Genomic DNA, 20,716 nt, shown 5'->3' on the forward strand with positions numbered 1-20,716 from the left:
ATCCTCTGCAAGAAAGATGGGATTGCATAAGAATTTCATTTTGAGCGGAAGTCCAGGAGTGAGGTGGTATGAAGGAAGTATAACGAACTAGGCAGCATGACTAAGGAAAGGAAAAGGAAAAAAGCATGACCAAGGAAACAAAAAGGAGGGGCACCTGGGGCTCAGCGATTGAGCATCTGCCTTTGGCCCAGGGTGTGATTGGGCTCCCTGCATGGAGCCTGCTTCTCCCTCTCTCTGCCTGTGTCTCTGCTTCTCCCTCTGCCTGTGTCTCTGCCTCTCTCTGTGTGTCTCTCATGAATAAATAAAATCTTAAAAAAAAAAAAAAAGAATTGGGGCTAGAAAGAAAACAGGAGATGAGGGGGGGAAAAAAAGAGAAGAGGAACGTGGAGAGTACATAGTCAGGATTTTAGAATCTTGGATTAATTGCAGGGCGTTAGTGGACAACGCTTTCTCACACAGACGTTCCAAACTCTCTTTCCTGAATGAACCCCATTTTGTATTCTTCACATCACTCTCTCCCTGAAGACACAAATGTGCTTCTTACAGCTGCCTTACAATTAGTTCATTGTTTTTCACTATTTTCTATGGAAAACTGGAGGAGGCAGAGTAGTGTGGTGGAAAGGCACCCACTATGCTGGGAGTCAGGAGACCCTAGCACATCCCAGCTCTGGAGCCTCGGGCAAGGCACTCAGCCACCTTTGCCTAAAAGTTTTATCTGTAAAGTGGCATATTAGTATCTACCCAGGCTTCCTCTCTGGGTTGTTTGTAAAGATCTAAATAGGTGAAAGAATGCATACGCAAACACCTTCTAAGCTGTCAACAGGGTTTTGCTCTGCCATTGGAGGTGATCTTACCATTTCGTTGAATTATTCGTCCAATAAGGACTCCATTGGCAGATAGCAGAGCCTGGTCTCCTGTTAATAAGTCCTGGTTGCAGAATAAGATAACAGTGTTTCTTTCTTTTTGGTAGTATTCTGAGGTCTCAGGAAGCTGGCCTGCTTAAATGTTCAAGACCCATGAGAAGGGCAAATAAGAAGCCATGGCACTCCCTTTTCAAAAAGAGCTGGAGAAATACAAGAACATTGATGAAGATGAGCTGCTTGGCAAACTCTCAGAAGAGGAACTGAAACAGTTGGAAAATGTTCTTGATGACCTAGATCCCAAGGTTAGTGACCTGGAACTGAAGCCGAGTGGTTAATGGTAGTATGGGATAAATGGTGTGGCTTGCTCCTTAAACAATAGTTTAGAAATCCCTTACTCCAAATACAAATTCTGTGTCCTTCCCCTGATTGGTTCTGGCTCACTTACTCTGACAAATTCATAAAGAACCTTAGCAGCCACATCTATATAATATAATATATAATAAGCCACAATTTAACATGGTAAATTTATTTTTCAATTTAATGTCAATGGTAATGATTTACTACCATTAATAATGGTAATGATTAATGACCAATTTAATGTCAGTGGTAAAAGATTTTCCATTGTTTGAGAAAGGACTGGTCTGACTTAGGAAAGAAGAGGGGGAAGAGGAAAAGGGAAAAAAAAAAAAACCAGATTTCTTCTGTGAGGTCATACACTCCACTGGGCACAGAGCCCTTGGGGTAAATTATATTATTCCCATTTCATAAATGAGGGGACATACAGAAGATCTCATTACTAGTAAACATTGGAGATGGTATTTAAACCAGGCCTTTAGGGACGCCTGGGTGGCTCAGCGGTTGAGGGTCTGCCTTTGGCCCAGGGCGTGATCCTGAAGTCCCGGGATCAAGTCCCACATCGGGCTCCCTGCATGGAGCCTGCTTCTCCCTCTGCCTATGTCTTTGCCTCTCTCTTTTTCTGTCTCTCATGAATAAATGGAAAAAATCTAAAAAATAAATAAGAAGATAAATAAAATAGGCCTTTAACCCTAAAGACAGATTTTTTAATCTCATTTTTTTAAAAAATGCATAAATAACTTGAAATATTTGGTGATCTCACAACAGATAGATTTGAATTATTATAACAATAATATGTAAATTTAAGTGGAGATTCTAGTATTTTTGTGAGTTCTTGAAAAGCAAAGAAGTTTGTTACAGTGTTTGTTTAGCAGGTATTTTCTTTAGCACTGATAGTGTTACCTTAAAATTAGAATCAGAGACATCCAAAATAGTGATTTTACTATAAATAAAAATCATTTAAGGAGGGCGGGGGGTGGGAGTGAATGGGTGACGGGCACTGGGGGTTATTCTGTATGTTAGTAAATTGAACACCAATAAAAAATAAATTAAAAAAATCATTTATATTTATATTACTAAGAAGTTTTTATAATTACATTACTAAAAATTATTTATGTGATATCCAATATGCCAGACACTTAGGATATTTTATCTACTCTTTTTTTTTTAAATTCATGAGAGACACAGAAAGAGAGAGGCAGAGACACAGACAGAGGGAGAGCAGGCTCCATGTAGGGAGCCCAACGTGGGACTCGATTCCGGGACTCCAGGATCCTGCCCTGGGCCCAAAGGCAGACGCTCAACCACTGAGCCACCCAGGCGTCCCTATTTTATCCACTTTTTAAAACGTTTTTATTTTTGAAACTTAAGGAAGGGATCACTAAAGCTTAAGTAGGTATCCGCATCTACCCTAATATTTGCTTACATGCTTGGATGTTCTCCTAGGAGAGAGGCCAGAAATGGTGGTTCCTTGTTAGTCTCTGTATAGCTGCTTGGGAGCACCTCAGGTGCAGACCTGACCAAACCTAAATATGATCTATGAGGAAGGAGGCCATGAAAGGTGCCTGGCTTTTAGCTACCACATTCTGGAATGCAGCTGCAGAAAGCTCAGAGGCTGCTCTAGCCATCTGTGCTCTGCCTGTGCTCGTTGGGAGCCTTCCTCTCAGCATAGGATGTTAGAGCAAATAGGGCCTCGGAGACATGCCAGAGACCCCAGCTCTCAGTGTACACCTCTGCCTCTGCACAGGTCTCCTTCTCCTTGCCTCCCCAGTATACAGCAGGGCGGGGGTGGGGAGAAACAGAATCAGTAAGACAAACACCTTCCTTCCTGCTCACACCTCTGTCTCATCAGAGCGCACTGCTGCCAGCTGGATTCCGACAGAAAGACCAGACCCAGAAAGCAGCCACTGGCCCGTTTGATCGCGAGCACCTCCTCATGTACCTGGAGAAAGAGGCCTTGGAACAGAAAGACAGGGAAGACTTTGTGCCCTTCACTGGAGAAAAGAAAGGTAAGGGGCACAGATGTCACATTCTGGGACGAAGGTACTCCTCATACCTTGTCATGGGAGAGTCTAGCAAGGTACCTGACCTGAAAGTGGGAAATAAGCCCAGAACTGGATTTGTGGTTAAAAAGAATCATGGCTGGTAGAGATATGTCAGTATACATTTGTCCAAACCTATGGAATGTGTCCCACCAAGAGTGGACCCTAATGTAAATTCTGGACTTTGGATAATAGTGAAGTCAGTGTAGGTCCATCAGTTATAACAAACAGTACCATTCCACTGTAGGATGTTGCTGGGGGAGGGGGTTGTAAGCATGGGACAAGGAGTATATGGGAACTCTCTGTACTGTCCTCTATGGTCCTAAAACTCCAAAATAAAATAAATAAATAAATAAATAAAGTTTAATAATAAAAAAATTACAGCAGAATGTATAAGCTAATTAAATGAATACTTAGAGGGTAGAGGCACTCAAATTAGTCCTATGAAAAACATCTTAAGCCCCAAAGAACATTTTGGCAGTGTGAGGTAGTGTCATGCCTGAAAGAAGACCCTAGGGATATTGGTGTGTTTCTCTTAGCCTAGGGCTTTACCAGCAGCAGACGTCCCCTCAGGGCCTTTCTATTCCATTTCTGGGATTGCTGTGGCACCAGAACTCTAGCCTAAGATGTTACCCTTAGAGACTTAGAGATGAGAGCAGTCAACCATTCCCTCATCCCGCATTTACCAAGCACCCATTCTGTGCAGAACCATGTGACAGGTGCTGGCACCACAGTCAATAGGACCCTACCTTGGCCTCAAGGAGCTTGTGGTTTGGTGAGAGAAGCACTGTGACAGTCCTGGAGAGGCTCTGAGGAGCAAGGGGATGTTCCTCCATGCCAGGACTGAGCTCAGAACCAAGGCAATGAAAAGCCTCCTCCTCAGCTCCCAACCCCGGGCTCCAACAGCCTGTGTGGTTTCCTTAGCTACAGCCAAGGACTCGGGGCCCACAGGTACTAATGGAATCATCAATAACCTCATGGCAACTACAGTCTTTTTAAAATGCAAATCAGACCATGTCTCTTCCATGATTAAAGTCTCACATCTTCACTGTGGTCCTCATCACTCGGGAGAGCTCACCTTGCCCACCTGTCTGATCACCGTACCTCTTTCCCTTGCCAAGCCTCAGCCACACTGTCTGTGTTCAATTCTCCAAACCTGCCAAATTCTTTTCCCATCCCAGGGTCTTTTCATAATCTCTTTCTTCTGACCCACATCCCCATTTTTCACATTCTAAAAGTCTCAGTCTGCTTAAATGTCAGGGCCTCTGGCTTTCCCTGACCCTCTTCTAAAATAGATCCCTTCTTTCTGCCATGACACTCATTTATTGCTTTCAAAGCACTGTGTGCATCATTTTGTTGATTTACTCTGGGTTTTGTGTGTTTCCTACCTTAGATGAGATCTTCACAGTGGGACTGTGTCTCTCTTGCATCCCAGCATAGAAACTGGCACAGGGGAGGCACTTGATAAATATAGGTTCGCATGAGTGCCATCTGGGAGCTTCTGTATGGGACCACAGGTGGTAGGAGCACCACTCCTCAGTTGGCACGAGTCAGAGTGCTGCTGCCTTCTCTTCCTTGACATCTGGCTCTCCCCTGAATCATGCACATTTGATGGATCGTGCACCACTAATCACATCAATTTATTAAGAAAGTTAGACAGTGACAAATTGGGCAAATAACTAAGGATTGCCATAGAAATACAGAGCTATTTCTATGGCAGCATAGCTGCTGTCGTATTAATTTCATTGTGAAAGAAAAATTACAATGTCAAATCTTCAACAAAATCCCAGTTAACATCCAATATTAGGGTAGTGACAGAATAATAAGAGGAAAGCTATCGTTTCTTCTCAGATAGAGGTCTGAGGAGCAGCAGTTGTAAATGATCTCTCCATCCACATTAATCTACAGGTGATTCACAGGGGAGTTAGGAGTCCAGGAGTAGTTTGAGTAGTAAATGGGGATGCGAAAGGGGTACACAGTTGCCCAGTGTAGCTTTGGAGAGGGTTGGAAAGCAACACAGTTGGCGAAATGAGCAGAGAGCAAGTTTTCCAAACAGAGTGGAGGGAACAGAGTAGAGCCTGCAGGGCCCCTGGAAGGACCATTGGGTAACCTGGAAGCAGTGGAGGCTGTCATAAAGGCCTCAGGGGAAGGGTTGTATAACCTCCGTTCTGAAGGCTGTGTGCTCTGGGCCCTTGGGTTCCTGGGCCATGTTTCACTCTCTGCAGTAGCTTTACCCATTTAGAACTTGTTTGGTTGCCCCCTCCCCACGTGGAATGGATGTGCGGCGGCAGTTGTCCTAAATTTTGACAGCTGTGGGCCACCTATGCACATGGTGTTTAGGGTAATCCTAAACATTACCAGGAGGGAGGAATGTAGAAACCTCTTTGACTCTAGAGCCAATATAATCTGAGCCACAAAGAAAATGCTTCAGGCTGCAGATACTATGAAAAATAAGTCCAGGCTGAACCCCAGTATCTGAAATGTTATTGATTGGTTATTTTCTTCTCTCATATTCCATCTTCTGGCCATTCTCCTTGTATTTTGCATCATTCTCCAGTGTATTTTCCTTCTTTCTGGGAAATGTGGCAGCTTTTGTGATGCTGAGGCAGGAAGCAGGCTGATGGTCAGTGGTGGAGACCTTGTAGCCAGGATACCCCAGACTGCCTACAAGCAGTGGTGTCTCTCTAGGGTGCCCAGCTCTGCCTGGTCCCTGATTACATATCCAGCCATTTGAAGATCTGGTCAACTGTCAGGAAGTCTGCAGCCCTGCAACCAAGGACATCTCTTGGAGAGGAATTCTAAAGGAGAATTACTGACTTTGGATTTGACTCTTACCATTCCAATGGTAATGAAGAAGGGCTGGCTAGCCAGAGAGACCTGGAAACAGTGTTGGTCTCCATTGGCTGAAGCTGGAGCCAGCTCTCTGTTCTACCCAAGGTGACAAAGAAAGGAAGGCAGAGGAAGGGCAAGTATTTAGGGAATTCCAAAGATCAAATTGGAGGAGACCAATTTCAAAGATTATGCCAAGAAGTGAGAGCAGCTCCAGAGAGGAAATCAAGAGTTAAAAGCTGGAAGGAAAAAAAAAAAAAAAAGCTGGAAGGAATTAGAAAAGAGCGTAAGTAGGTCTGCAGTATTGCTATGGCAGCTCTGGAGTGTCCTGGGTTTCCCCTATGAGTCATTGAATCTGTGAGATGTGGGTGCGTTGACCTAGCTAAAAATTTTTTTTTTCCTAGCTAAAAATTAAGAGCAAATAACATGCCATCCTCTCAGCAATGTAATCTTTAGTTCAGAGGTTGGGGCTGAGGAGGTAGGGCACAGATATCAGCATATTCAGAAGTGAGTTAGGGGCAAAATAAATGGAATCTGACTGACAGGATGAGGCTGGAGATGATGGCAGGGTATGCACATATGGGAAGCACAGAGCACGTTGCTGCTCACAGACCTCCACAATTTCTAAGCATGTCAATCCTGATTTCTCCTTTTAAATCTGACTTCCTTTGGTATGCTCTAGAGAGGTAGCTGTGTCCACAGGTTACTACACTACTCCAAGTGATCCCAGATATAGCATCCCAGTGGTCTACAGTCTCAATCTAAGGGGAAAAACTCTGGGAGAGCACTAGTTTGTCCCTCAGGAACCCCTGGGGCTGTTTGAATGATCTCCCTCCAATATTTACAGGGTCTGAGGCAAGAACACAAATAGAAGCCCATGTGCCATCTTTTATAAGTATTTAAAAGCTAATGAACTGGTAAAATATGTTCTGTCCTCCTACAGATAGACCTAGAAGCCCAGGGTTCTTGGGCTTCCAAAAGTTCCGTGCTAGCATATGGGTCTGTCCTATATCCTAGGGCTTTACACATATTTGACACCCACCCTACATATCTGAGCTTCATCATATAAACCCACAAATGACCTCCCCTTGGCCTGGGGGTGCCCACTCCAGCAGTGTGACATGCCTTCAGGAGGATGAACATGGGGCAGGGAGTCATGTAGGCCCTAGAAGCAAGTTCTGAGTTCTTTGAGCAGGGAATTCCATGGTCTTAGATGCCTGGAACATGGCCTAGCAGGTGGCCTGGTTTCTGGATAGGAATGTCCCTTTGGCCCCATGACTCCTCCCTTGACATGGGGAGGAGGGAGATTGCAGGAGAGTAGGACCAGAGTGAGCCCTGTAAAGTGTGGGGCACATGGCAGGACCTCTCTTGCCCGGGTCTAAGGGCGATTGATGGTAGAGAGGTAGAAACCACCATTTCCTTCTCTGTTTAAGAACTGTAGTCTCCTCAGATCTCAGCTCTGCAGAACACAGGATTCCTCTTCTGACACTCTTTCCCTCCAATAGTGGATTACTGATACTGCCATCATTCCAGCAATGAAGGAATCCCATGGGTGTGCCATGGCTTAATGATTCGCCTCTTAGTGGCCAGAGATGCGTGGTCTGGTCAGTACTTTTACCCTACCCTGGTCAGCAGTACACAAATAGTTTTTGTTTTCCTTTTGATTTAAAGGGAGAGTCTTCATCCCCAAAGAAAAGCCCGTAGAAACTCATAAAGAAGAAAAAGTGACCCTTGATCCAGAACTGGAAGAAGCTTTGGCCAGTGCCTCTGACACCGAACTCTACGATCTTGCAGGTTAGTCCTCAGTTCTTGGGGTGGCTCAGTCAGTTAATTGTCTGCTTTTGGCTCCGATCATGATCCCAGGGTTCTGGGATGGAGTCCCACATGGTTAGGCTTCTTGCTTAGCAGGGGTTGGGGTCTGCTTCTCCCTCTCCCTCTGCCACTCCACTCCCCCTGTTTATACTCTCTCACAAGTGCTTTCTCTCTCCCGAGTAAATAAATAAAATCTTAAAAAAAATAGTCCTCAGCTCTGGGAAACTTTCCTGTCTGGCTCTGTGACCTCTAGGCACACACTGGCATGCATGGCAGCAGCCTTTGAGTTTCTCAGTAACTACTGCTAAATACTGCAATACCAGATTGACTTCAGCTATTACGTAGCTATAAGACTTGATGCAAGTGACTTCATCTCTCTGAGCAAATCTTATTTTGCTGTGTCTCAGCTATAAAATGTAAATTCTTATCTTAGCTATAAAATGCCCCAATAATACCCATCCTACAAAATACAAGAGTTTGTGAAACCAAAGAGAAGAAATCTAAAGGAGTGTTGAGAACTTAAGCAATGAAATAATAGCCCTTACTCTAAGGAGCTTTCACATTTGGCATTTTATCACATTTTATCATCAGAAAGTATCCATGAACTTCTTGGTCTTCCTCACAGTCACAATTCCATTTTGATTGCCACTAAGAGGTCTGTCAGCCTAGCCATGAAGCAGGAGTGACTTACCATTGCATCCACAAAGTAATTAAAGCCATTCAGCCCAATCTCTCCTCTTTTTCTAGTTTTCTTAACAATAGCAACAAAATAATATTTGATGGTGTGATTTGAATTGGTTATATATAGATGGACAAAACATAAATGGGTAGTCAAGATGGGGGTAGATTAGGGGCCAGCAAACTGTATCTTGCCTCCTGTTTCTGTAAATAAACTTTTATTGGAACAGAGCAACAATAACCAAAGAATATGTCATGAAAGTTATAAGTTTCTCACCCTAATCAAGTCCTCTCCCATTTCTACTATATCCTACAAGAAAGGTTCCATGAATATACCAGCATATTTGTGCATTAATGGAATGTGGTTTTTTTTCCAAGTGGAATGTAAATTTGGATTATTAGAGTTATTAGATCACTACAGAATAAAGGTGATTTAAAAAAGCAGCCCATACTGGGGTGTCTGGGTGGCACAGTTGGTTAAGCATCCAACTCTGGGTTTCAGTTCAGGTCCTGATCACAGGGTTGTGAGATCAAGCCCCGTGTCGGGTACGGCCTCAGTATGGAGTCCATTTGGGATTCTCTTTCCCTCTCCCTCCGTCTTTCTCTTTCTTTCTTTCTTTCTTTCTTTCTTTCTTTCTTTCTTTCTTTCTTTCTTTCTTCTTTCTTTCTGTTAAAAATAAATAAATCTTAAAAATTTTTAAATAAAAAAATAATAAAAAAACAGTCCACAAGCTTTAGCAAGAATCCTTACATCTTTATTTCACTGAAACACATTTGTAATAATAATTAACCCTCCCTGGGATCCCTGGGTGGCGCAGCGGTTTAGCGCCTGCCTTTGGCCCAGGGCGCGGTCCTGGAGACCCGGGATCGAGTCCCATGTCGGGCTCCCAGTGCATGGAGCCTGCTTCTCCCTCTGCCTGTGTCTCTGCCTCTCTCTCTCTGTGTGTGACTATCATAAATAAATAAATAGATAGATAGATAGATAGATAGATAGATAGATAGATAGATAGATAAATAATTAACCCTCCCTCCCAGGGGAACCATCTATACCTTATTCTATTAGCATGTCTGTCATCTCAGCTACATCTTCATTCCTTCTGTGATGATATCAGTGTTTAGTTCTAAGTTCATGTGTTTAAATCTCTCTCAGAAATCACTGCAAGAGGGGTACCTGGGTGGCTCAGTGGTTGAGCATCTGTCTTTGGCTCAGGTCATGATTCCAGAGTCTTGGAATCAAGTCCTGCATCAGGCTCCCCAGAGGGAGCCTGCTTCTCCCTCTGCCTGTGTCTCTGCCTCTCTCTCTCTCTCTCTCTGTGTGTCTCATGAATAAATAAATAAAATCTTTGAAAGAAAGAAAGAAAGAGAGAGAGAGAGAGAGAAAAAGAAAGAAAGAAGAAAGAAAGAAAGAAGAAAGAAAGAAAGAAAGAAAGAAAGAAAGAAAGAAAGAAATCTGTGTGTCTCATGAATAAATAAAATCTTTAAAAGAAAGAAAGAAGAAAAAGAAGAAAAGAAAGAAAGAAGAGAAAGAGAAAGAAAGAAAAGAAAGAAGAAATCACTGCAGGAATTGAGGCACCTGCGTCACACAGTTAAGCCGGTGCTTTGCAGTGGCCTTCTGTTGCTGTGGAGGGATCCTGTTATGGTTACTGTTCCTCTCAAGGGTTGTGTCCTGGTTTCTACTGGAATTGCCCAAGGGGAGAATGCAGGGCTGCATCACTCCCAGGAAATGCTTAAGAAAGGAGAAAGGGAAAAACACCAGTCATTTGGAAGAATCTAGATTCTGAAATTCATACAATAAAACCAGAGGAATAATTGAGATAGAAAACTGTCTTGTTCATCTCTATTTAACCTCACTGCCTCATCAGGTGCTCCTTCAGAACTCAGGAGGGGAGAAGCCCACCAGTGATTGGGTGACAGTATCTTCTCTAGGATGGTATTTTCTGGAAGATCAAGAGCAGCCCCATGAGCGGATGGGCGGGTAGCCAGTGAGGTTTAAATAAGAAAGAGTGCCACTGCCCCTCGCATGTTGTAATGGCAGGTAGACAACAGAATGTCATCAAGGGAGTAGCAGCTGACCTCCAAGACAGCACTTCCTCAAGCAACTATAGCTCAGCATGGTCCCCAGTTCTGCTGGTCTAGAGACTCAATCTTGTAGTGCACATAAAAGATGTCAATTTGGGGCTGACCCACTAGCCAGATTCATTGGAAACAGATAAAACAAGAATTACAACTTGGCAATGGGAGCCAAATTATAATTAGAAGTTGCTTAGTGGATATGGGGCCAAAACAAAATGCATTTGGATGATCTCAGTGGCTTGGGTTTATCAAATAGGATGTCTTCTCCCTCGGCAGTGCCAGAGACATAGTGACAAATTCTTACTTATTTAATGAGAATTTGTAAAGTGCTTAGAACAGTGTCTGGCACATAAGTCATTTGACCCTTGTAACACTTAAAGTATAATTATTATTCATCCCTACCTTACAGATGATGAAACATGGTCAGAGGCATTTAGTAACTTCCCAAGTCACACAGGTAGTATGTGGCAGAACCAGGATTCCAACTCTGGCTGACGGCTCCTGAGTGCCACTCTTAACCCAGAGCTTTTGGCTCTAAACATTTGCCCTTTATTGGGCTGTTGTTGGCTGCCTCCCTGCTCCTGATGTGTAGATTACAGTACAAATGATGAGGAGCTCTGAGATACTCTTCTGCCTCCTGTTGACAGATTACCTGTTCTGGGATCCTCCTCCAGATGGCCAATCTCATCCGTATAATTTCATTAGTAAAGGGGGCAGTTGCCTTTCAGCCTGCGCAGAGCTCATTCTGGCCCAGTGCTGTTTCTTGCATCCTTTGCTGCCTCCTGGTGCAAGCTCCCCGTAATACAGGAGATGCAAAATCTCAGTATGCTTATCTGACCCTTTATTGCTGTTATCTCTCTCTTTTTCCCCCCATCCTAGGATGTTCTCAACTGGGGAGGACAACTCCTATTGGTACTGAGAGACTGAAGTGGCTTTCATTGAAAGAGGCCCATGATCTTTCTGCTATTTGCTGTAGTCTGTATCATGTTAGATCTTAAAGTATCCTTAGCCTCAGTCCCACCCTCACACTTTACAGATGAGAAAACAGAAATGTTGAGTCTACTTAACTAGGAGGCCTAAGCAAGTTTTCAGTAATTTGGGGACATAACTGGATCATTGCCATGCAGATCCTAAATGATTCTACCTGTATAGCCACAGAAAGACATGTGAAGATTGCTGATGGCAATGGAAAAGGATTGGGAAGTAATTTTTAAAAATATGTAAGCTCATTTAACACTATATGTGGGGATCCCTGGGTGGCGCAGCGGTTTGGCGCCTGCCTTTGGCCCAGGGCGTGATCCTGGAGACCCCGGATCGAATCCCACGTCAGGCTCCCGGTGCATGGAGCCTGCTTCTCCCTCCTCCTGTGTCTCTGCCTCTTTCTCTCTCTCTATGTCTATCATGAATAAATAAATAAATCTTAAAAAAAAAAAAAAAAACACTATATGTGTCCCACACACTGTGCAAGGCTAGGAGGTGCTGGAGGCTTACTTTATGATATGAAGAATTGATCTTCAAGGGGCAAATTAACATTGTGGACATCCTAACATGCCTTCCCAAACTTAATATATATTTACTGATTATCTTTGTTTCTAGCTGTTCTTGGCGTACACAATTTACTCAACAATCCAAAGTTTGATGAAGAAGTGGCCAGCACTAAAGGTGGCAAAGTACCCGTGAGAAGTAAGTTGGTGTGGAGTCTGTGGTTTGTGCAACTTGGGAGCTCCAGGTGTTGTTGATAGGAGGGAGGCCTGTTGACTGGCTGCCTGTTGAATCCAGATTTCCATCTTGCAGGCTGTGTGGGCAGATTCTATCACTTCACCAAGGATCGATCACTGGGCTTTGAGCAGTCAAACCAGAAAAGGGAAGCCAATAATCAAAGTTGTTTTGCAGCATAATGTACCAGTAGTCTGTGTGTTTTGCCCAGAACATACTTTTTGGTAGATCTGTTAAAAGTATGAAATTGCTGATAAAAAGACTGACATAGCATAGATTCCAGAGTTTCATGTTCCTAACGATATTTTTTAATCAACTATAATATTTTTGATAAGTTCCCTTTGAGTGTCTATTTTGTCTCAATAATGGATGCAGGTCATTAGAATTTGAATACCCACTTCCCCCAGACAGTGCGAAAGACACACTGGCATGAACTTACTGGCCCAGAAAGTGAGAGGCCACAATTCTCTGTATTAGCATTTCTTGGAGAAGTATACAGTTTATTAGACTCTCTCATGGACTCATTAATTAGTCATCTACTAAATACCTACTGTGTGTCATGAATGTTCTAGGCTTAGGTACAAAGATTAAAAATGGTCTCTGCCCAAAGGAACATATCTGTCCATGGTCAGGACAGACCAATAATCAGGTAATTTTGCTACAGTGTGATCCAGGAGCTGTAAAAACTTACAGAAGATCACAGCTTTTATTAGAATAATTATATTTTATTCTCTTTGAAGGAGTCTGAGCAGGTGCTTTCTAGTCTGAGCAGCATATTTACAAACTATCACTTATGCTGGGCTATTTATTCAGGCAATAAGCAATGTTAATTTTAAATTTTTTCTTTCTGGCTTCATTATGGGTGCAGATGAAAAATGTTTATACAGATGAAAAATGTTTATACTTTTTAACTTCAGTATCAAAGGGTAAGGGTCAAACTGGGTGGCTCAGTGGTTTAGCGCTGCTTTCAGTCCAGGGCCTGGTCCTGGAGACCTGGGATCGAGTCCTGCGTCGGGCTCCCTGCATGGAGCCTGCTTCTCCCTCTGCCTGTGTCTCTACCTCTCTCTCTCTCTCTATGTCTCTCATGAATAAATAAATACAATCTTAAAGAAAAAAAAGGGTAACATTCTGACAGCATGTTTGTTATTAAAAGTCTGATGTATTGTCTCCTGGGCTTTTATGCATACACAGATCATTAACTTTTTTTAAGACTGTTTTTTAAGGGAAATTTTAGGTACATAGCAAAATTGAACAGAAGGCACAAAGATTTCCCATAAACTCCCTGCCCCCAATTTGTACATCACCTCCCCCATTATGAACACCCCCCCCACCAGAGTGGTACATGTATTAGTTAACTTGATGAACCTACATTGACACAGCATTATCACCCAAAGTCCATTGTTTATATTGGTGCTCACTCTTGAGGTTGTATGTTCTATGGGTTTGGATGGATATATACTGACATGCATCTGCCATTATAGTATCATGCAGAGTAGTTTTACTATCCTAAAAATCCTCTCTGCTCACCTATTCATCTTTCAAATCTTCTCCTAGCTCCTGATGACCACTGATCTTTTCATTGTCTCTATAGTTTTGTCTTTTCCAGATTGTCATATAGTTGGAATCATACAGCATGTAACCTTTTCAGATTGGCTTCTTTCACTTAGTAATATACATTTAAGTTTCCTCCATGCCTTTTCAGACTTGATAGCTCATTTCTTTTTTAGCACTGAATGATATCGTATTATAGGGATGTATTTATCCATTTACTTGCTGAAGGATATCATGGTTGCTTCCAAGTTTTGGTAATTATGAATAAGGCTTCTATAAACATCCATGTGTGGATATTTTTGTGTGGGTATAAGCTTTCAATTCCTTTGGGGGAAATATCAAGGAACATGATTGCTGGATCTTATAATAACAGTGTGTTTAGTTTTGTAAGAAACTACCAAACTGTCATCCAAAGTGGCTGTAACATTTTGCATTCTCTCCAGCAAAGAATGAGAGTTTCTATTGCTCCACTTCTAGTTAGCATTTGTTTTTGTCAAATCAGATTGTAGTTATTCTGATAAGCGTGTAGTAGTTTCTCATTATTTCAATTTGCATTTCCCCAATGACATGACATATTATGTGGAGCATCTTTTCATATGCTTCCTTGCCATCTGCATATCTTCTCTTGTCAGGTGCCAGTTAAGGTCTTTGGCCCAGTTTTTAATCAGGTTGTTGTCCTATTGTTGAGTTTTAAGAGTTCTTTGTATATTTTGGATAACTATCTTTTATTAGATATGTATTTTGCAAATATCTTTTTTCAGAATAAAAAATTTAATTTTGGTGAAGTCCAGTTCTTTCTTTCGTGGACCATACCTTTAGTGTTGTATCTAAAAAGTTGTTGCTAAACCCTAGGTTTATCTAGGGTTTCTCCTATATTATCTTCTAGGAGTTTTGTAGTTTAGCATTTTACATTTAGATGATACATTCTGAGTTAATTTTTGTAAAGGGTATAAGTTCTCTGTCTAGATTCTTTTTTTTTTTTTTTTTTTTTTTGCATGTGGTTGACCAGTTGTTCTCACACCATTTTTTTAAAGACTATCTCTTCCCCCATTGCATTGCCTTTGCTCCTTTATCAAAAATGAGTTGACCATATTGATGTGGATCTTTTTCTGGGCTCTCTATTCTGTTCCATTGATCTATTTGTCTAGTCTTTCACCACTACCATACTGTCTTGATTACTGTAACTTTATAGTAAATCTTAAAGTCTGATCGTATCAGTCCTCTTTGTTTTTTGTTTTCAGTATTGTGTTGGTTATTCTGGGTCTTTTGCCTTTTCATATAAACTTTAAAATTAGTTTATTATTACATACAAAATAACTTGCTGGGATTTTCACTGGGATCGCATTGAATCTATAGCTCAAGTTGAGAAGAACTGACATCTTAACAATATTGAGTCTCTCTCAATATCTCTCCATTTAGTTCTTTTTATTTCTTTCAATAAAGTTTGGTAGTTTTCCTCATACAGATCTTGTACATATGTTATATCTATACATATTTCATTTTTCATTAGCTTTTTTTCAAATTGTGGCTCTCTTATCAGCACACGTAGGTTTGCCTCATTCTTTTACTGAAAAGGTAGCATCTTATTATGTAATTATGCTGTAAGTTATTTAACCATTTTCACATTGATGGACATTTTGTTTATCACTCTTTGCTGTCACAAGTAATACATCAGTGAACGTTCCTAAATATGTCTTTATGTAGTCATGCTATTTTTCTATAGATTAGACTTTTAGATACATAATTACTGAGTCATTTTACATTTTGATAGGTAAGGCCAAATTACTCCCCCAAAAAGTTTGCATCAGTTTATGTTCTCATCAACATGAGATGTGTTTTACTCCACATTGTTGCCAGCTCTACATGTTATCTCTTTTTACACTTTTTTGGCTAGCCAAAAGGTATTTTATTTTTTAATTTCACAGTTTAATTACTTTTTATATTTTTGGTTGATGGGCAGAGATTCTTCTGGTCATATTATTTGTTGATTTTTAATTGGGTTGTCTACTGAATTGTAGGAGCTCTGTGTATATTGGGATATTAACACTATGTTTGTTAAATATATTCCTGAAACATTTTCTGATAACTGTTTTTGAGAATTGTTCCATCTTTGCCTTTCTATCCCTTTCTCTCCCCATACTTTTGTCAAAATCAAAGATCTAAAATAGAAATCAGAGAAGGGTGAGGTATGGTCAAGAGGCCAGAGGGGGCACCTACCTGACTCAGTCGGTAGAGCATGTGCTCTTGATCTCAAGGTCATGAGTTTGAACCCCACATTGGGCACAGGGTCTATTTTAAAAGAATAAATAAATAAATATTTTTAAAAAAAAGAGTCCAGAGGAATAGTATGGTTTTGGAAATGAAAAAACTTTCTTTTTTGCATCTCAAATCCAGTGTTTTGATTATTATAGTTTGAAAGTGGTCCATATACAGCAGCAATAACTGCCTGTGATTTTGGGAGTGGAGGTTGCTATAGGGCCTACTGCACTTTTGGTTCCATGTAGCATCAGCTACTGAGACTTCTCAATGGAGTTGAGAAACATCAGTCTCTGAAACTTTAACTCAGAACCATACCATTCCCATGCTTGCTTAGTTGAGAATAAACTTTACTATCATTGATATTACAGTATAATTGGAATCAGAGCATGGGAAGGAAGGGTCGTTTTGGGGGAAGTCACTTCCGATTTTGAGAGGAGAGCCCTTACATTTTCTTTTTAAAATTAAAATTTGTGTGTTAGATGTGGTCAAAGGTGAGAAGGTCAAGCCAATATTTGAAGAACCACCCAATCCTACCAATGTGGAAGTAAGCCTGCAGCAGATGAAAGCCAATGATCCCAGCCTGCAAGAAGTCAACCTCAACAATATTAAGGTATTTCATTATGATAATCAGTTGCTTGATGTATCATGAAGTTAGAAAATTTAATAGCATTGACTGCCTGCTTTCATGCCTGTTTCTAATCCCTGTAGTCACTGATGTTGAGACAAGGTATCCTATTCAAAGAAGAAATTTTTAAAAATTGATTTCTGGAATTCTTCAAAAACAATCATACTATTTATGTTAAAGGTAGAATATTGGTTATTTAGTGCTGGGTAATAAAATACCCTGAAACTTCGAGACTTAAAACAACAAACATTTGTTATTTCACACAGTTTTTGAGTGTCAGGAATCAGCACCTAGCTGGGTAGTTGTGGCTCAGGATCTCATGTGATCACGGCTGTAATAAAGCTGTCATCAAGGTCTGCAATCATCTGAAGGCTTGAGTGGGGCAGAAGGGTCCACTTTCAAGATGGCACACTCATGTGGCTCTTGGCAGGAGACCTCAATTTCTCACCACATGGACGTCTCCATAGGGCTGTTTCAGTGTCCTGGCATCATGACAGCATGCTTCCCCCAGAGCGAGTGGTTGAAGAGAAAAAGAAAGAGCAAGCAGGAAGCCACAGTGCCTTTTATGGCTTATTCTCTGAAGTCACACATTGTCACTTCTGCTTTATTCTATTTGGTAATTAGTCGTGTTACTCTCAAAGGGATGGGAAAGAAGGATGTGTGTGTGCATGAGAGAGAGAGAGAACATTGCCTGGTATCTATTTTGTTACTTCTTTTTGGGCCAACATCTGCCATTTAAAAATAATAACTGGCTTGTACTGAGTACTCACTGTGTGCCATGTCCTTTGCTAAATAATTGGAATTCATTACAGTAGCCCCCTATTATTGTAGTTTTGTTTTCCATGGTTTCAGTTACCCTCAGTCTGCCACAGTGTAGAAGTGGGTGATCCTGACATACTGTCAGAAGATCAATAGTAGCCTAACCCTATATCACAATGCTTATGCCATTCACCTCACCTTACCTCACTACAAAGGCATTTTATCATCTCACATCAATACAAGAAGAAAGGTGAGTATAGCTGTATTTTGAAAGAGAAAGAGAGACATCCATATAACTTTTATTATATTATATTATTACTATTATCCTATTACTAGTTACTATTGTCAATCTCTTACTATGCCTATAACTTATTAATTAAACTTTATCATATGTATGTACAGGAAAAAACAAATCTGTACAGTGTTAGTGCTCTCCATGGTTGCAGGCATCCACTGGGGGTCTTGGAACATATCCCCATGGATAAGGGAAGACCACAGTATCTCATTTAATCCTTGGTGGCACTTAAAGAGGTTGAGTTGCTCATAGCCACTCAACACTAAGTAAACTACAACATAATATGGCAAAACCCCAAATGTTGTGGAATTGTAGGTAAAGAAATGTTTTATCTTGCCTAGGAGAGTGAGTAAACAAAGGAGGTGATATTTCAGCTGGGTCTTGAAAGACAAATAGGAATTAATCAGAGGAAAGGACAATAGAATTTCCAGGCAAAGGGAAAAGCATACCTAAGAATGTGGAGGAGAGAAGGACCACGATATGTTAAGAGAATGGCAAGTAGGTCAGTCTGGCTAGAATATAGAGAATAAAAGAGAAAAGGAGGGAAGTTTGGTATGTGCATAATATCTTGGCCAGAGTGAACGGAAGGGTGATATACCAAAATGTTGTATTGTGTTAGATTCCCTCATTAGACACTATAGGGTTCTATTGGCCCAGGATGGCTCAGTTGCTGAAACATGATGGGTAATGAGTCTTTTAAAAAGGATGTCTGGCACTTAGTCATTTAAACCCATAAAATATTTAAAAGCTGTGGGTCCTTGACTTGGGGTAGGGGGAGCTACAGAATGGTTTATCAACTATCCGTGTCTTCCTCATTTTAGAACATTCCAATTCCAACCCTGAAGGAATTTGCAAAAGCTCTAGAAACCAACACTCATGTAAAGAAGTTCAGCCTGGCTGCAACCCGCAGCAATGACCCTGTGGCAATTGTGAGTAAAATCTTAAGAAAAAAATATGACAATATTTAATTCAGTAGGAACTATTTTTATTTTATCAGTTAACAATTTTTAGATCTGGTAAATGTATTTTCTACGCAGTTAAATGTTCCAATGAGATAATAAAACAACTCAAAAGTCAGGCACTTTGAATTAACTAAAATTTTGTTAGCACTACACTTTAGAAGAAAGAAATAAGATTCAATTAGGCATTTAGCTAAATAAATATTTAGATTTTGCTCTGTGCTTTTGTATTTTCCAAAACTTTTGTATCTACTTTACATTCTGTCATAGTTAATGAATATTATAAGACTCCCAAATCCTACAGGAACTCAGCACATATGAAAGTGTATTTCATTTTAATCTTTGAAATGGATTAGTAAATTTCAAAAATTTTAAACAGCCAGATCTTAAAACATTTTTTGACACTGTCAACCAGAATGCAAAAAAAAAAAAAAAAAAAAAAAAAAAAAACCAACCAAAGCTCTGTTCCTTCCATGCATTTTAGATAATTCAGCTAAATGAGGACGCTCCTGAATCCAAAAAGTACTACAAGTATTACCACCAGTCAGTGTTATTACTATTAATAGCTAATATTTTTTGGGCAATTAGTAAATGCGAGCAGTAATCTCTGTGCTTTACACACGTCAGCTCATCTAATCCTCACTGTAATACTATGAGGTATGTACTATTATTAGTTCTCACTTTAACGAATGAGCAGTCTGAGGCTCAGAAAGGTTAAATATCTTCCCCAAGGTAACACAGCCAGTAAGTGGAACCACCAGGTTTTTCTGGTTCTACAACCAGGATGCTTTAACCATCAGCCTATGCTATATTTATACACAATGTGTCCTATCATATATTTGCTAAAATATGTCCGTTTGGGGCAGCCTGGACATCAGCCTGTGGTTCTATAGCATCTAATGCTCAGTTTTTTTGTTTTTGTGTTGTTTTTTTTTTAATTTTTATTTATTTACGATAGTCACAGAGAGAGAGAGAGGCAGAGACACAGGCAGAGGGAGAAGCAGGCTCCATGCACCGGGAGCCCGACGTGGGATTCGATCCGGGGTCTCCAGGATCGCGCCCTGAGCCAAAGGCAGGCGCTAAACCGCTGCGCCACCCAGGGATCCCTAATGCTCAGTTTTTGAATCCAGCTAGAAAAACAAGTTTTTTTGGCTTGATGATGTGATTTAAAGTCACATGTCTGTTGGAAGACCTAAAATAGCATTAAAACAGATAACATAGGGGTGCCTGGATGGCTCCGTCAGTTAAGCTTCTGACTCTTGAATTTGGCTGAGGTCATGATCTCAGGGTGGTGAGATCTAGCCCTGTGTCTGACTCCACATTTGGTGTGGAACCTGATTAAGATTCTCTCTCTCTCCTTCTTCCTCCACCCCAATTAAAATAAACAAAATAAAATGAAATAATAATAAAAATAAAAACAGACAACATGTAAGTAATAACTGCCTATCACAAAGCTGAATGTGAATAGATGTTTGAACAACACTTTAAAAAAAAAAAAAGATTTATTTATTTGAGAGAGAGAGAGAGAATGAGCCCCCTGGATAGGGGAGGGTCATAAAGAGAAGCAGACTCCCCGATGAGCAGGGAGCAGGACACAGAGCTCCATCCCAGGACCCCACCCCTACCCCGAGATCATGACCCAGCCAAAGGCAGCCGCTTAACCAGCTGAGCCACCTAGGTGCCCCTGAACAAGGCTTATTAAATGAATGAATGAACATACCCTCTAACCTCTCAGCAATCCAGTATATTTCCATGATGACCACAGCAAATATAAAATAAGCACTCATGTAAGAGGGACTAAGCTACAAAATTGGTGTTTTCACTAGCAGTTATTACGTATGTAAATATGTAGATTGAAAGCAGTTTTGAGTTTGAAACCTGTCATTAAAATAGAAAAAGCA

General features: G+C 40.9%; 1 protein-coding gene across 2 annotated transcripts in view; it reads left to right on the forward strand.

Moving 5' to 3' along the window:
• TMOD2 (tropomodulin 2) overlaps positions 1-20,716 on the forward strand; it is a 76,797-nt gene that overhangs the window by 29,827 nt on the left and 26,254 nt on the right. For both annotated transcript variants that reach the window (XM_077881105.1, XM_077881104.1), the window contains exons 2-7: positions 971-1,165; positions 3,070-3,226; positions 7,760-7,882; positions 12,248-12,334; positions 16,657-16,787; positions 18,678-18,785. In XM_077881105.1, the coding sequence (XP_077737231.1) occupies positions 1,040-1,165; positions 3,070-3,226; positions 7,760-7,882; positions 12,248-12,334; positions 16,657-16,787; positions 18,678-18,785 (732 nt within the window). In that variant the 5' untranslated portion in view covers positions 971-1,039. The remainder of the gene's footprint in view (positions 1-970; positions 1,166-3,069; positions 3,227-7,759; positions 7,883-12,247; positions 12,335-16,656; positions 16,788-18,677; positions 18,786-20,716) is intronic.

The sequence above is a fragment of the Canis aureus genome, chromosome 32 (genome assembly GCF_053574225.1).
Source record: "Canis aureus isolate CA01 chromosome 32, VMU_Caureus_v.1.0, whole genome shotgun sequence".
Lineage (NCBI taxonomy): Eukaryota > Metazoa > Chordata > Mammalia > Carnivora > Canidae > Canis > Canis aureus.